The 15,497-nt window shown below is 42.8% G+C and overlaps 1 protein-coding gene across 5 annotated transcripts in view; it reads right to left on the bottom strand.

The window, feature by feature from the left end:
* The window catches only part of ltbp1 (latent transforming growth factor beta binding protein 1), a 173,155-nt gene that overhangs the window by 58,557 nt on the left and 99,101 nt on the right, over nucleotides 1–15,497 (bottom strand). For 4 of the 5 annotated variants that reach the window (XM_075482115.1, XM_075482119.1, XM_075482118.1 and 1 more), the window contains exons 10-11: nucleotides 13,758–13,880; nucleotides 5,497–5,664 (exon numbers count right to left, since the gene is read on the bottom strand). In XM_075482115.1, coding sequence (XP_075338230.1) covers nucleotides 5,497–5,664; nucleotides 13,758–13,880 — 291 coding nt within the window. The remainder of the gene's footprint in view (nucleotides 1–5,496; nucleotides 5,665–13,757; nucleotides 13,881–15,497) is intronic. The other variant, XM_075482121.1, reaches the window with a different exon arrangement.

Below are 15,497 nucleotides of genomic sequence, written 5' to 3'. Positions count from 1 at the left end.
AGATGCAGCAGTTTGTTACCTGGTTTTTTGGTTGTTGGTGTATATCTTTTCAGGCTCTCTCCTATTGTCTCTCACCACTCCCCCTCTTTCTTTAGTTTCTCCTTTCATACATTAAAAGAAAAAAAATACAGTGGTGTTGCAAACTATGATGAGAACACTGGTCACTCAGTGCCCTCTCACAAACTCTTCCAACGCGCCGCCAGCCTGCCGCACGTTCACTCAGCTTCATCTGCACTGTTGCTCAAACTGTTCACGTTACGATTACGCGACAAAGTCAACCAATCAGAAAATTTGGGGGCGATAAATTCTGATTGGCTGCTTCGGGCTCCAATTAGATTGCAGCATCCCAGAAATATGACCACACAACAAGAGCATGGTCGAAGCTTCTACTGTCTATGAGCAGTCTGTGAGGAGGCTGAACATTGGATGAAAACACAGCTATGGTCAGCATGTTGTTGTAAATATCATCATTATCAACTAGGGGTGCAACGGATCAAAAATCTCACGGTTCGGATCGTTCCTCGGATCAGAGTCACGGATCGGATCATTTTTCGGATCAGCAAAAAAAAGACAAATAAACATGTTTTGTCTTTTTGTTTAGTAACACTTTTAAATTATTAAATTGAAATATATAAAATCAACTTAAAGTGCACAATTAACATCTTCTTTTCAACATAATCAAAGAAAAACAACTTAAAGTGCAACATAAAAACACACCGATAGCGTTTGTGATCGCTTTAGCCCGGTCGGATTGTGAAGGAAGGGGCTGCCTAAATGCCGCGGTTGTTCACCCGCTTTCGGTTTCACTCCTGTCAGTGAAACACCGGGGTGATGTCGCCGCAAAGTCTGCACCGAAGTCTAACCTACTTTTATTTTCCATGCCCACTGTTCTACATGTTTTACGCTGAAGACAATAAATCACAAACGAGCCATAGGACTGTTTGCTTATTGAAGAGGGAACTGTTGCAGACTTTTACCCAGAGCGTGGAAAGTAGCTCTGTCCCTGGAAACTAGCAGGAATGGTAACGGCTGTGTGAGGACTGAACATGCGCACAATTTTTTTTTTTCATAAAGTAATCCGCGGATCATGTGTGTGCCGAACCGAAATAATTGATCCGAACGGATCACGGATCAATGATGATCCGTTGCACCACTATTATCAACTGACATCAAAAAACTTTTTTTTTATATACACGTGCATGTACTCAGACTGGGACTTTCCGGTTTTGCAGTCCTGCTCATGTTCTGCACGTTATCAGCTAACGGACGTTATATAGCTACGTTTTTAAAGGGAAATTTCATAACCCTTTAGTTCGAGATAATGCTGTCAGAAGGAAAGAAGGATGAAAAAAGTTGTACATATATATATTTTATTAATATTAATTAGTGTTGCACCGATACCGATACCAGTATCGGGCGGGGCCCTGATCGGCACTAAAATGGCGGGATCGGTATCGGCGAGTACCAACAAATAGGGCAGCGATACCATTTCCGATACTTGTATGACACTTGAACGTCTCCCGACACTCGCTACACTGTGTTGTGATCACTGTGCAGCTATCGCTATTGGCCTGCTCCAGACCAATGAGAGCGGGCCAATAGCCGCTCTTAACCAATGCCGGGGCAGCTTTTTCTATGTGTGAGGAGCAAGACGTCTGGCGACACTGCACTCTGTCAGCTGGGGAAGGGGGCATTCACAGTCATCTAGAGCTGCCGGCGACGAAGACAGCTAGCCAGGGGGAGTTTGCAGCGCGAGTGTGAGGAGGGGAGGCTGGGTGCTTCCTGTGGTCAAAACAGGGTCCACGATAGAGAGTGCTGGGCTGCCATCGCTCCCTGTGCGGTCGTGACAGCGCACTACCAGCTGACAGCCAGTTACCGTCTTCGCTGTCCAGCAAAGCCCCGGGGAGTTGGACGGCGGCACAAGCTCAGACCCCGGGGGAGGGTCTCGCCAAGTGGGCGAGTTAAGTATTCCTCTCCTTTTAACTTCGTGTTTTAGTGTTTATGTATAGGTCGGCCTATTGTTATGTGGTATTGATTGGTGGGGTTGCGTGGGGAGGAGTGACGGGTCTGTGGTTAAACGGGCGCCTTATGCTGCAGGTTAGCCGCGTGTTTTGTGGTGTGTTGACTCTGTGTGCTGTTTAAAGCGTGCCTTAAAGCTAGTGAAGCTAGCCTGACTTGTGGTGGGTTTTCATTCCGTGTGCTGTGTTTAAAGCGTGCCTTAAAGCTAGTGAAGCTAGCCTGACTTGTGGTGGGTTTTCATTCCGTGTGCTGTGTTTAAAGCGTGCCTTAAAGCTAGTGAAGCTAGCCTGACTTGTGGTGGGTTTTCATTCCGTGTGCTGTGTTAAGGGTTAGCCTGTGTGTGTGTGTCGCGACCAAGGAAGCCTGCGTTCCCAATCCTTCTCTCTCTCCATTAGATCGGAGCCCCCCACCCCATGTGTTTTATGAACTTGTAAACTAATAAAGATTTTACATCCAAGTAGTATGCAGCTCTACATATATATATATATATATATATATATATATATATATATATATATATATATATATATATACCGATACCACTCTGTTTGAAATAAAAAAATTATATATATATATATATAATTTTTATTTTTTTTTTATTTTTTTTTAAACAGAGTGGTATCGGTATGGTATCGGTATCGGCCGATACTGCACAGCCAGGTATCGGTATTGGTGTCGGGGCCAAAAAATGGTATCGGTGCAACACTAATATTAATATTATTATTATTATTATTGTTGATATATTTTTATATGATGTAGATTCTCAGTCATCCAGGACATGGTAATCTGAAGAACAACTGGGACTTCTTGGATCTTGAAGATGTTTCACCTCATCCTAAAGGCTTCTTCAGCTCTGAACCAGATGGTGGGGGGTGTCAGCTTCTAAGCAGAGAGGGTCCTTACTGAGCCCCCTGACCAATGAGCATGTTGTTAGAGTCATTATCACCCCTGAAGGTGTGAATGAACCGCCCGGGGAGGAGAGACGATGCTGCTCTGTAGGGGCTGGGAAGGTGATACCTGAGACCACCTCTGTTTCTCTCTGTGATGAATGTGAACATTACTGTCCCCGGTGTCCCTTTTCCTTCAGAGGTAGGTGCACTGCTGAGTCTGGACCTGAAGAGCTGGCTCTCCGATGTTGTGCCATGTGCTTGCGGAGCTGTTGCCCTGATTCAAGCTCTTGAAATGTATTAACTAAGTCAGCGTTCCAAAGTGATATCAGGTATGGGTTAACATTGTATTCACTGCCCACTGGTGCTCGGCTGAGTGTGAGCTCTCATGCTGTGTGCACTCAAATCTAATGGAGTTGGTTTAGTGTGCTCAGCTGTTGTGCATTTTGTGTCACCATTCATCAGAGTGTGTGTACAGCTTGTGTGAGCACTGGTCAGAAGGATTTGCATTTTCCCCAAAACAAGAATTATTTTTTCTTTTTAAATTACACTGCAAGACTTAACCTTTATTTTGGAGCCATCATAGTTGAAGGCAAATTTTGCTGTTGGACAACTACATGAATTCTTACTCAATTTTTTTTTTTGTTTATTTGTTTTGCTTTTTTACTTGACAAAGTAATGGGGATTAGAGGACCGTGGTCTGGGAGTCAAAGTTCACTAATGGTTAAAAGTACTTCACCATGGATGACTCCGTGGTGACATCAACTCGGACCGCGAGGAATCTGGGTGTGACCCTGGACGACCAACTGTCGTTCTCGCCAAACATCGCATCAGTGACCCGTTCCTGCCGATTCCTCCTCTACAACATCCGGAGGATTCGCCCCTTCCTCACCGACAAGGCAGCACAGGTGCTCATCCAGGCTCTTGTCATCTCCCGCCTGGACTACTGCAACTCCCACCTTGCTGGCGCCCCGGCTTCTGCCATCAGACCTCTGGAGCTGGTTCAGAAAGCTGCTGCTCGTCTGGTGTTCAACCTCCCCAAGTTCTCCCACACCACTCCCCTTCTCCGCTCTCTACACTGGCTCCCTGTAGCTGCTCGCATCCAGTTTAAGACTCTGGTGCTGGCCTACAGGGCAGTGGAAGGAACAGCTCCTTCATACCTCCAGGCTATGGTCAAGCCCTACACCCCCGCCCGACCACTTCGCTCTGCGGCCACCAGGCGCCTGGCTGCCCCGTCACTCAGCGGTCCCTGCGCACGATCAACACGGTCACGGCTTTTCTCTGTTCTGGCACCCCGATGGTGGAACGATCTCCCGACTGATATCAGGACAGCTGAGCCGTCTTTGGCCGCAGGCTGAAAACCCACCTCTTCAGGAAACACTACCCAGATCCGCCCTCTTAGGACATCACCTGCTCCGTCCTAGTTCCTTACGCACTTATTGTTTCCTCCACCACTGGCACCCTCTATATTTTCATTACCCCCTACCCGAACCAGGGTTTGAATCCCCACCCCGCTGTGACTGGTGTGCAGTTGGTGAGAGGCTGAGGTAGATTATGGTGGTTGTGGTGTGAGGGGCAGTGTTGGCTGGCATTAGGGGGGTGACTCTGGGACGCCAGTGGTCATTGTCTAGCCTCCTGGAGGTTACGTGGGCCCAACTAGACGACACACTGATGGAAGGAGGTTCCCACTTGATGACCCCAATGACATGTTGGTCAGCACTGCTCACTGATCTATATAATAGGGAGTGTAGGGAATTATTCACTGAGTCTGATCCTTTATTTTATTTGAATTTTTTGAATTTTTTATTTTCTTTAGCACAAGTTTCTTGTGTTTATATTGAATCCTAAATTGTCTTTGTTTTCTAAATTGTCTTCCCATCTGTCTAGGTACCTGATTATCGCACTTACTCTAGCACTAGTTTTGCTCTTAGCTGTTTGGTTTTGGAAGGAAATGCACTTATGATTTCTTGTGACCCGAAGTTCTTTTGCCTACCGATGTTGAACGCACTTATTGTAAGTCGCTCTGGTTAAAAGCGTCTGCAAAATGACCGTAATGTAATGTAATTCTAAAATAACCACGGGGATTTGGTTGGGGAGTGCACTGTACAGAGACACGCCAAGTAAATAAGTAAGTCAATAAATGAATAAATATTAAAAGAAATGTTCCTGAACTACATTATTTGTTTTACTGGACCAAAAAACAACAAAGATGCCCGTCTGAGCCTCAACTGTGGGACCAGGATTATTCCTTATTTGTGATTGCTGACAGCTTAAGTTAGTATGTCTTGGGTAGCAGCCCTCAAAGTTCATGTACAAAACTTTTTTTATTCTTAGTTCTTAACCTGCAATATAATCTATACTCTTCTTTTGTTGCTTGTTAAATTCAAGGATGAAACATATGAAGCAAGACTCCAGGATCTCAGAGTGTGAGCTGTATCAGAAGCATTGATGTCCGACAACTTACTACAAAGCCAAACTAAACTGCAATATGAATGATGTGTGTCATGATGTGAGGTCTAAACAAGTGAAAGAAAAAAGCATGTGGCAAAACTGAGACAGGATATATGTCTAGCGAGGCTTGGAGCCTTACCTGTTCCTGGAGGGGGGCATTTGTCACAGCGAGGGCCCCAGGCTTTGCCCACACTGCAGCAGCAGAGCTGTTTGCTCAGCTGGGCAGACACTGGGTGCAAACACTGCCTCCCAGAGCTGACCAAACGGAAACAAGCTCCCTTTTCCTCTTGGATGGCAGGTGTGTTGGCTGAAGTGGAGTGCAGGAGAACAAAGCGGAGGGAGGCGCAGGAAGTGGTGAACCAAAGTGCAGGAGACACATGGGGGAAAGAGAGGACAAAAAGTGGAGAAATAAAGAAGTTCCCTTCACCAGAGTAAACTTTCTGCCACAAATATATAGAAATAAACGTCCAAAAATAAGACCAAAGCACAAAAAGTGGAGACACCACAAAATGTGGTTTCCTAATTTGTCCTTAAAAGGACATGTGCGTGAGAAATTAGGCAACCACATTTTGTAGTGAGGAAGAAAACTAAATTTGCACCTAAACAATTAAAGCTACGAACACAACAAAAGGAAAGCAACATGTTGAAGGAAAACAAGAAAAAAAAAATCACCAACACTGTCATGCCACTGCTTCATGCACTCCCAAAGGAAAGTGGTGGCTCAGATGAAGGCACGCAGGAGAGTTTGGCTTAGTTGATGTTTTACGTCTTATGGCATCATCAAAAATTTTCCCAAACAAAGGGAAACGGTTCATAAGGAGCTCACACAAAATAAGGACTTTCTAGGAAAACCAGTAACATCTCCCGTGAATAATTTCAATTACTGTTTCACTACTTGACTGACATTTTCTGAACAAATAATCAGGTTTCTTAGCATTGGTAATGATCATGGTAAAAGTTTTGCTGAAGCTTCTTCTGATGATGTTCAGCTAAAAATGAGCTCAAGCAGGCTCAAGTGCTGCCATCATAGAAAAAGTTCAGCAAATAATAATGATGAAACGTCTGTGTTTAAAAAAAAAATAATCATCAACTGATATTTTTTCCAAGGTTTCTGAAGAAGATTCAATTCTGTATGTCCTTATGCATTATTTTAACATTGACTGAACTTTGAACCAATCATGTTGCTCAAAACTTCCCTTAGCTTCAGAGTTATGCTACCATAACTCTGAATGTAACCGGCATGTAACCAGTTTCAACTATGCTTGATGACTCTGCAGCCAATACTTTAACACTTTGTTTGCAAGTGTTTATTTACAAATGTAAACATACTTAATGATATCATATTTAATTTCTGCTCATAGAGGATGCTAATGGACTTGTAATGGGAAAGTGACCTTGGCGGACTTCATGTATAACTGCATCATGATCTTCATCTTGGCCAATATACATATCAGTTGTGTACATCAAGTGCTTTCTATCTAATGTGTGCAATGCTAGACAAAAAATATGGTCAGATAGCAAAGAATAGTTCATTGCAAATATTCTTAAAATACTCCCAAGGGAAGTCAGCTTCACTCAGCATGTTTATTGGATATGTGCCGGCTCTGCAGTAGCCTCCTGGTACAAATAGTTGAAAGATTTTTTTCATACATGTTTCATCAATTTCAGGACCTATTTCAGGGCCTATCCCAGGGCAAGAGGCTGGCACACCCTGGACAGGTTGCCATCTAACACATTACATTACATTACGGTCATTTTGCAGACGCTTTTATCCAAAGCGACATGGGGTGATAATTACAATAAATCTTGCAAAAGTCTTTGAAGGATGCTCATGCTGCTTGCTTCAGTGTGTGCAGTTTCTCCAACTTGGAAATAAATAAATGTTGAGTGCAAAGTTGGCCTTTGGTAACTGTTTTTTGTTGCAAGGATGTCACAGTATTTCCCAAAAAGTAGAATGTCACCTTTTTAATACCTGTGATCTTACTTGAGGTTCCTCTATACATAAGAGCAGTCCACTATTAAAACTGAGAGGCATGTGGTCCCAATCATTTATATCATTTCTGCATATGTTCCAAGGCATTTGTTATGTCAGATCAAAGGAGGTTAAACTCAAAAGAAGGAAGAAACTTTGGCAGCGTTAGCTAAAGGTACAAAAAAGCCTTGACGTTTACAGTTCCCAGGAGAAAAAGAAACTTAGACTCCTCTAACAGTAGGCCATTTGGCAATAATGAGTAAAGGAGTTAGGACGGCCTTCACCAAGAGGTAAACCAGGAAACTGTTAGTTTTCCTGCAGAAATGGGACAACCTGTCAGCAGGAAAACTCTCCCTGCTGTCCTCTGCCTGTCTGGTCTCGATGCCTTAGAGAGCGAATAGAGCCACTTCTGAGTAAATGGTAAATGTCAGCCCACCTGGACATTGCCAAAGTGCTCAAAGACTCTGGAAACTGAGGATCGATGCAACCAATTGATCATGTTCAAGGTTGATCTCTTTATTGCATCCTTCAACAATCCCATTTCTAAAACTATTGGGACACTGTAAAAATCAAAAAGAAAATCATTTCAACCTTTATATTCCTTTGAAAATAAGGAAGATTAAAAAAGGCACAAGGGAAAGAACAGAAACATTGTGCAAGATTTCACAACTAATTAGGGTAACTGGCAACATCTCTTTAAGATGACTGGTAGAAAATAATATACCAGAAGGGGATAAGTCTTTCAGAAATAAAGCTTGTTAAAAAGATTTAAGAGCAACATATATGTCAAATTCGAAAAAAGTAACATTTTTGACATTTTATATTACATAGAATCATTAAATGATTTAGAGAATCCAGGAAAAACAATCTCTATGTAAGGGGCAAACCCCATGCTGAATAATTGTGTATGGGGTGTTTTTAAAAGCAGTCAAACAGATGATGGTGTTTCCCACTCACTGCGCACCACATGTGCAGTTAATACCTGTGACATGCCGATACCTCGACATGCAGAGGGAGCTGACGGCAGTCTTCATAATGACAGAATATGTAACATCAGTGAGAAGCAGAGGGAGTATATCAATGCTTTCTTCACAGCAACTGGAGATTTCAATCAGGCGAGGCTCACATCTGTTCTGCATGAATTCTTTCGGCCTGTGAATATTGCAACCAGGTGTTGACAGAACACTAACCCTGGTGTACACAAATATGAAAGATGCATATAACCCCATCCCCACATTGATAACTTTGACCACCTGACTATTGTGCTCACACCACCAACACATCCACGCTAAACAGGACAGACCAATGCGCAGCGAAATCAGAAGGTGAGCACAGGAATCTGCAAGATTGTGTTGAAATCAACATGAGTCAGCAACAGGTGACAACATAACTGACCCACAGGAATATACAGAAACTGTCGACAAATGTACATATGATGTGACTGTGGTCAGAATAATCAGGACGGGAGCCAATCAGAAACTGTGGTTAAATGGCGAAGTCTATTCACTGCTGAGAACCAGAGATATGGCATTTAAATCTGGGGAAATGCAACACAAAGAATTGCAAGGAGAAATCTCCATGGGGATCAGGGAAGCAAAGAGTGTGTATGCACGAAAGCTAAGCAGCAGAGACTCACGTTGCTTGTGGCAACAAGTTCCCACCTACACCAACTGCAAGCCAAAATCTCACTCCGTTAGCAGTAGTGCTCAATAGTCTGAGCAGTGCCCCCACAGTTCCTGTCCCAAAACCCAGCACACCCAGCACTGCCTGCACAACCTTTGCCCTGTGGCTCTCACACCCATATTACTGAAATGCTTTGAACAACCCGGACCCATTAGTTTGCTCACAGAACCATCTTTACCACAAAGGATGAAATCTCCACCACACTCCACCTCATGCTAACAGCATAGTGCAGATTTCACAACCTCGCCCTCAATGTTGAAATGTTGAGGGAGGTGGGGATTATTTTCAGGAGGGTTGGAAAACATCATTACACACTGCAGCAAACCTGCAGTAAGGAGGGTCAGAAGTGTTCAATTATTAGCAGTGCACTTAGCTGAAGACCTGACCTGAAGTTATCAAAAGGGCACAAAAGCGACCCCTCCCTCTCTAGAGACTCAGAAAAGCAGGTTCTCCTCAGAAAGGTTCACCTCAGAAACGTTCTCCTCACCTCAGAAACGTTCACCTCAGATACGTTCTCCTCAGAAACGTTCACCTCACCTCAGAAACCTTCTCCTCAGAAACGTTCTCCTCAGAAACGTTCTCCTCAGAAACCTTCACCTCAGAAACCTTCACCTCAGAAACGTTCACCTCACCTCAGAAACGTTCACCTCACCTCAGAAACGTTCTCCTCAGAAACCTTCTCCTCAAAAACCTTCTCCTCAGAAACGTTCTCCTCAGAAACGTTCTCCTCAGAAACGTTCTCCTCAGAAACGTTCTCCTCAGAAACGTTCTCCTCAGAAACATTCTCCTCAGAAATGTTCACCTCACCTCAGAAACGTTCTCCTCAGAAACGTTCACCTCACCTCAGAAACGTTCACCTCACCTCAGAAACGTTCACCTCAGAAACGTTCACCTCAGAAACGTTCACCTCACCTCAGAAACGTTCACCTCAGAAACGTTCACCTCAGAAACGTTCACCTCAGAAACGTTCACCTCAGAAACGTTCACCTAAGAAACGTTCTCCTCAGAAACGTTCACCTCAGAAACGTTTACCTGACCTCAGAAACGTTCTCCTCAGAAACGTTCTCCTCACCTCAGAAACGTTCTCCTCAGAAACGTTCACCTCACCTCAGAAACGTTCACCTCAGAAACCTTCTCCTCAGAAACGTTCACCTCAGAAACGTTCACCTCAGAAACGTTCACCTCAGAAACGTTCACCTCAGAAACCTTCTCCTCAGAAACGTTCACCTCACCTAAGAAACGTTCTCCTCACCTCAGAAACGTTCTCCTCACCTCAGAAACGTTCACCTCAGAAACGTTCACCTCAGAAACGTTCTCCTCAGAAACCTTCTCCTTAGAAACGTTCACCTCAGAAACGTTCTCCTCAGAAACCTTCACCTCAGAAACCTTCACCTCAGAAACCTTCACCTCAGAAACCTTCACCTCAGAAACCTTCTCCTCAGAAACCTTCACCTCAGAAACCTTCTCCTCAGAAACGTTCTCCTCACCTCAGAAACCTTCACCTCAGAAACCTTCACCTCAGAAACCTTCACCTCAGAAACCTTCACCTCAGAAACCTTCTCCTCGGAAACACAACTCACGACAAAGGGACAGGATAGTGTAGTGGTAAGATTGCCACCTTGTATGTAGGTGACCTGTGTTCATATCCTATCCATGAGTGGTACTACCTCCGGTAGGGGTCCTTAGGCAAGACCCCCTTAACCTACCCGCCTACCAGTGTAAGTTGCTTTGGATAAAAGCGTCTGCCAAATGCATAAACATATTAAAACATGAACATAACTTTACCTCTGAGTGTCAAAACAGGATACTGAAAACATACAGCAGCATCATTGGCACACCCTTCCCTCCCCTGGTGGAAATTTACCAGATTTCCATAAAGCAACACTAACAAAAGTTTTGAACCTTAAAGCTCTTTGCTTCTGACTCGTTTTGAAGTACACCAACCTTTGAAATGCACCTTACCTTCAAGTACCACAGGTACCTTTCAGGGTGGTACCCCGGGAAGCCTTTTCTAGGTCTAGTGGACGGCTTTTGACAATTTATTCAAAACTTGTGACACTATCACATTTCAGAAGTTTGGTTTCCTGCCTGGCATGGCACTGTTTTGCTTTATGGTGCAACAGCATGCAAAAGCAACTAGATAACAAAACATTTTGATGATAAATTAAAAAAGAAAAGAAAAAGGACTCTTAGGTGCTATGCAATGCCCCCCCCTCTAAGGTGAAAACATTCATACATTGTGACTACATTTTTTATTAGTTTACACAAGAAGTTAGTGGTTTTGTTAGGATGTTTTGAGAGTAACAAGCATTTTGAGGTTTATTAATGGGAGGAATGGTTTTATTAGAAAGCACACATGAGGACAGCCTGCAGACTCAAGCCGATGTGAATAGCCTGATTAATCACCATGTTAGGGCAAACCATTGAGTTGGATCACAGAGGGGCGAGAGTGGTATAATTGGCTTTGTTCTTAGACATTATGTATTCATATTCTGTAGTTCACTAAAACAATCTATGTTCCTATTTTGTACTTGTCCACTCTGCTCATACTACGCAATGTATGTCCTTGAATGGTCCAAGACTTTAAGATGGCATAACTGGACTAAATAACTGGGTCAGATGAAGCTTCTCCATCTTGTTAGATAGACTGGTACATTAGATAAAACAACACTCACACTCTCACACGTTGTTTATCACATCCAAAGAACATGGCGTGGACGGTGGTTGGGTTGCTTATGTCACTAAAAACTGGCCAATTATACTCGGTCACGTGTAAGTACAACCTCTGTGAGATAGTGATGAAGATAAATATGAACTATTTCTGGATATCGGGGCTCGGGCTGACGGATTTCCTGTGAGAGCTCTGTCACACCGAGCCCAGCGCTGCCATACTTTACCTGTGACCACCAATAAATACTTTGTTTGCTTTAAGATTTCTCCAGCTTGTTCTTGGGCTTCCAATTAAAGATTCGGGCTAACAGGAGTGAATATATACTCTGATCAATTGGACTTTTTTGTATAGATTCTTTTTTATGCATCTAATTTAGTTTGTCAAATGTATGTTGTAAGTACATTTTTCTAGAATTAATCTGTAAATATTTGCCCACTTGTTGACAGAGTGTGAGGGACCTTATTCCTAAGCTGTGTACAGTGGACATGTGGGAGTGACAGAGAGGAGGGTCAGGCTGTCCCTGACAGAACTTGTTGTCATCTACCCTGCTGCTGGTGAGCATCTTGTAAATAATCTGGGATAAACCCATATAAATAAAATCAGAGCTCTGAAAACTGGCTGTTGGCTTTTCCTGCATTCGTTATCATTATGCTGCGCCCTTTGACTTTTTTGTTAGGTGCCAAATACAGTGCATCTAAATTTGAAACTTTGCATGGACATACACACAAAATGCATTTCAAGAAAACATTTAAAACAGAGAGGAGGAACACTGATTCTCTCTTTGGGATGTGGAAACCTGTTACGCGTCTGACAAATCTAAATTTAAAATACTTCATAGAAATGATGGACACTGTGTTCTTCAGGCTAAAAAATAAAGGGACTGCCTATCTTGTTATCAAATTATTTTATTAAATATGTAAAATTTAACATCTGTGATGGTAAAAGGGTGCTGTCGTGCAAATGGTGTGAAAAGCATGCAGTGAGGGGACCGACCATTAATGCTGCTCCCATCCCGACAACAACTTTTCAGGGAGGGTGTTTCTCATTTCAGCAAGACAATACCAAATATGACCTTCTGCTTGTATTCCAGCAAGATTCTTTAGTAAAGTATTCCAGGTGTTAAATTGGTCTGCCTATGGTCCAGACCTGTTTGTCATTAAAAAAGGATTTGCAGCTTCGTAAAATGAAAAATGCAACACAGAGGCACTGAACTGTTGAGCAGCTGAATTCAAATATCAAGCAAGAACAGGAAAATATTTTGCTTTCAAACAGAAATTAATCTTCTAAGTTTCAAAGATATGAAAGACGCGACCCACGTTGGGTTGGCCATGTTTCCTTACAGTTAATGCATGTGGGATCCTGATTATACGTTAAATGCCATGCTTTAATCCATGCATTGTATTCATGTATGCAAAACAACACATTTTTCAAACACACATTTTAGCCCTATGCAAGGGGGATTAAGGGTACATTTCACAATATCTTCCATCAGAGGGTGATGAGAAATATCGAACTCATGGAGGACGCAAATAAGCAAAATTCCACAACAGAGACCAGAATGCAAATTCAATGTAACACTTCTTGTTTAATCTATGGAGCTAAATCAGTCTCAATTTTGACAAATGCGCAGGACGATTTACAAATGCGCAGGACAAGATTCCCACATGTATTTCTGATGCACACACAAATATAAATTGATTTACAAATGACTTCTGGTCTGTGGACTTTGCTGCATTTGTGTGTGATTTTTGAGACTCCCCTGACTTGGGTCAACCCACAAATGTCTTTTTTTTAACACGGAATGATCTGCAACCAATCAGATATCTTCCTTGTTTCAGCCAATCATAAGAACGCACCCAACGTGAGAGACGTTGGGACCAGAAGCCGTTTGTAAATCAAGTTATATTTGTGTGTGTATCAGAAATACATGTGTGAATCTTGTGCTGTGCATTTGTGAAAATTGAGACTGATTTAGCTCCATATTTAATCTGCCACCTTGCTGTTGGATGCTCTGTGTGATAATGAAAGAAAGTGTGACTGTGGAACGATGAGAGCTCATGCCTGCAGGACTTACATATGCATGCGGTGAGCGTGGGGTCAGGGACATAGCCAGGTTTACACATACACCTGTAGCTGCCCACAGTGTTCAAACAGTTTCCATTAGGACACACACCCTGGAGCTGGCACTCATCCAAATCTGTGAATCGGGAAAAAAGGGAGAACAATTATTCTCAGAGGATGTCTTCACAATGTGTTCACAGAGATAAAAGCATGCATCAGCACCTCCGTGCTGACCTGAGAGAGAAACGGGCGGACTCTGGCTGTACAGTATTCTGAAGATAGTAAAAACCTTTCTTTCTTATGTTTTTGATATGTGGAATAAAAAATCACGCCCAGATTTTTTACAGTTTGTGATGGTTTAAGATCTTGTAATTTTGTTAAAAGTTTCTCTCTCTGGCCTTCAGGACCAATGACTAAAACTTCAGTTTTGTCCTGGTTGAGCTGTAGGAAACTTACTGCCATCCATGACTTGATATCTAAAATGCAATTAAAAAGGGCATCAACTAGTGTACACAGTTGATGCCACACATTTCCCCGGTCATTTCGCTCCTGATACATCTCATCGTTGACGTGAAAAAGTGCGTACGCCACTTTTTTGTACCTGAGGCCCCAGGATATTACAGATGACAATTCGGGCCAACCGGGACTTCACCAAGAGTGGTAAGCGCAAAGGAGGGGGGCTTGCCATGTTAGTTAACAACCGTTGGTGCAATCCTAATTACATTACCATCAAAGAAAGTATCTGTTGCCCAGACACTGAACTGCTGGCTGTTGGTCTCAGGCCTTATTATCTGCAGAGGGAGTTCTCTCATAGTGCCCCCCCCCCCCCCACACACACATATATATATATATATATATATATATATATATATATATATATATATATATATATGTACACAGCAACAAACGCACTACAACATTTCCTTACATTTGTGAATACATTGTTTACATTGTTTCCTGTAAGTAATAAGATAATTCCCAAGTGTGTCCACTGAGGCACACTATTTCATAACTGATGGAAAAGTTTTTTTCTTTTTCTTTTTTTTAAATACAGATATTCAAAATACACATTTTGGAGCTGTAGTCATAATACCGTGATACCGTGATATTTTTGCCGAAGGTTATCATACCGTCAGAATCTCATACCGGCCCATGCCTAGTCAGGGCACAGAAAAGGGAGTGCCGGAGAGCCGAACGGAAATAGCGCAAGTCAAAGCTCCAGGTTCATTATGAGACTTACAAAGAAAAGCTATGTGTGTTCAACCAGACTTTGCGTAGAACAAGGGAGAGAAAAACTGCAGTAACAACTCTCGTGTCCTGTTTGCTTACAGTAAACAGATTAACAAACCCTCCAGTTTCATTGCCTTTAGAACTCATTTCTACATCCAAGTGTAATGAGTTTGCAATATTCTTTAATGACAAAGTTCAAGGCATTAAAAATGCAATAATTTCCACAACACAAATAACTACTCTGCAGCCAGCTGGACACCTAGAGCTGACACATTTCACACCTGTTACTGACAAAACAGTTGAAGAGACCATCTGCAGTCTGAGTTCATCAATGTGCTCAGACTGCAATGTGCTGTTACCACAACTCGCTCATCTAGTCAACATCTCACACCAGACTGGAACATTTCCAAAGGCCTTAAAAACCGCTGTCATTAAGCCTCTTCTAAAGAAGAGCAGTCTTGATGCCACAGTACTGAACAACTACCGGCCCATATCAAACCTGCCATTCTTAGGCAAAGTCCTA

This window comes from Odontesthes bonariensis, chromosome 2 (genome assembly GCF_027942865.1).
Source record: "Odontesthes bonariensis isolate fOdoBon6 chromosome 2, fOdoBon6.hap1, whole genome shotgun sequence".
Classification (NCBI taxonomy): Eukaryota; Metazoa; Chordata; class Actinopteri; order Atheriniformes; family Atherinopsidae; genus Odontesthes; species Odontesthes bonariensis.
This window is presented reverse-complemented; position numbering and strand designations above follow the sequence as displayed.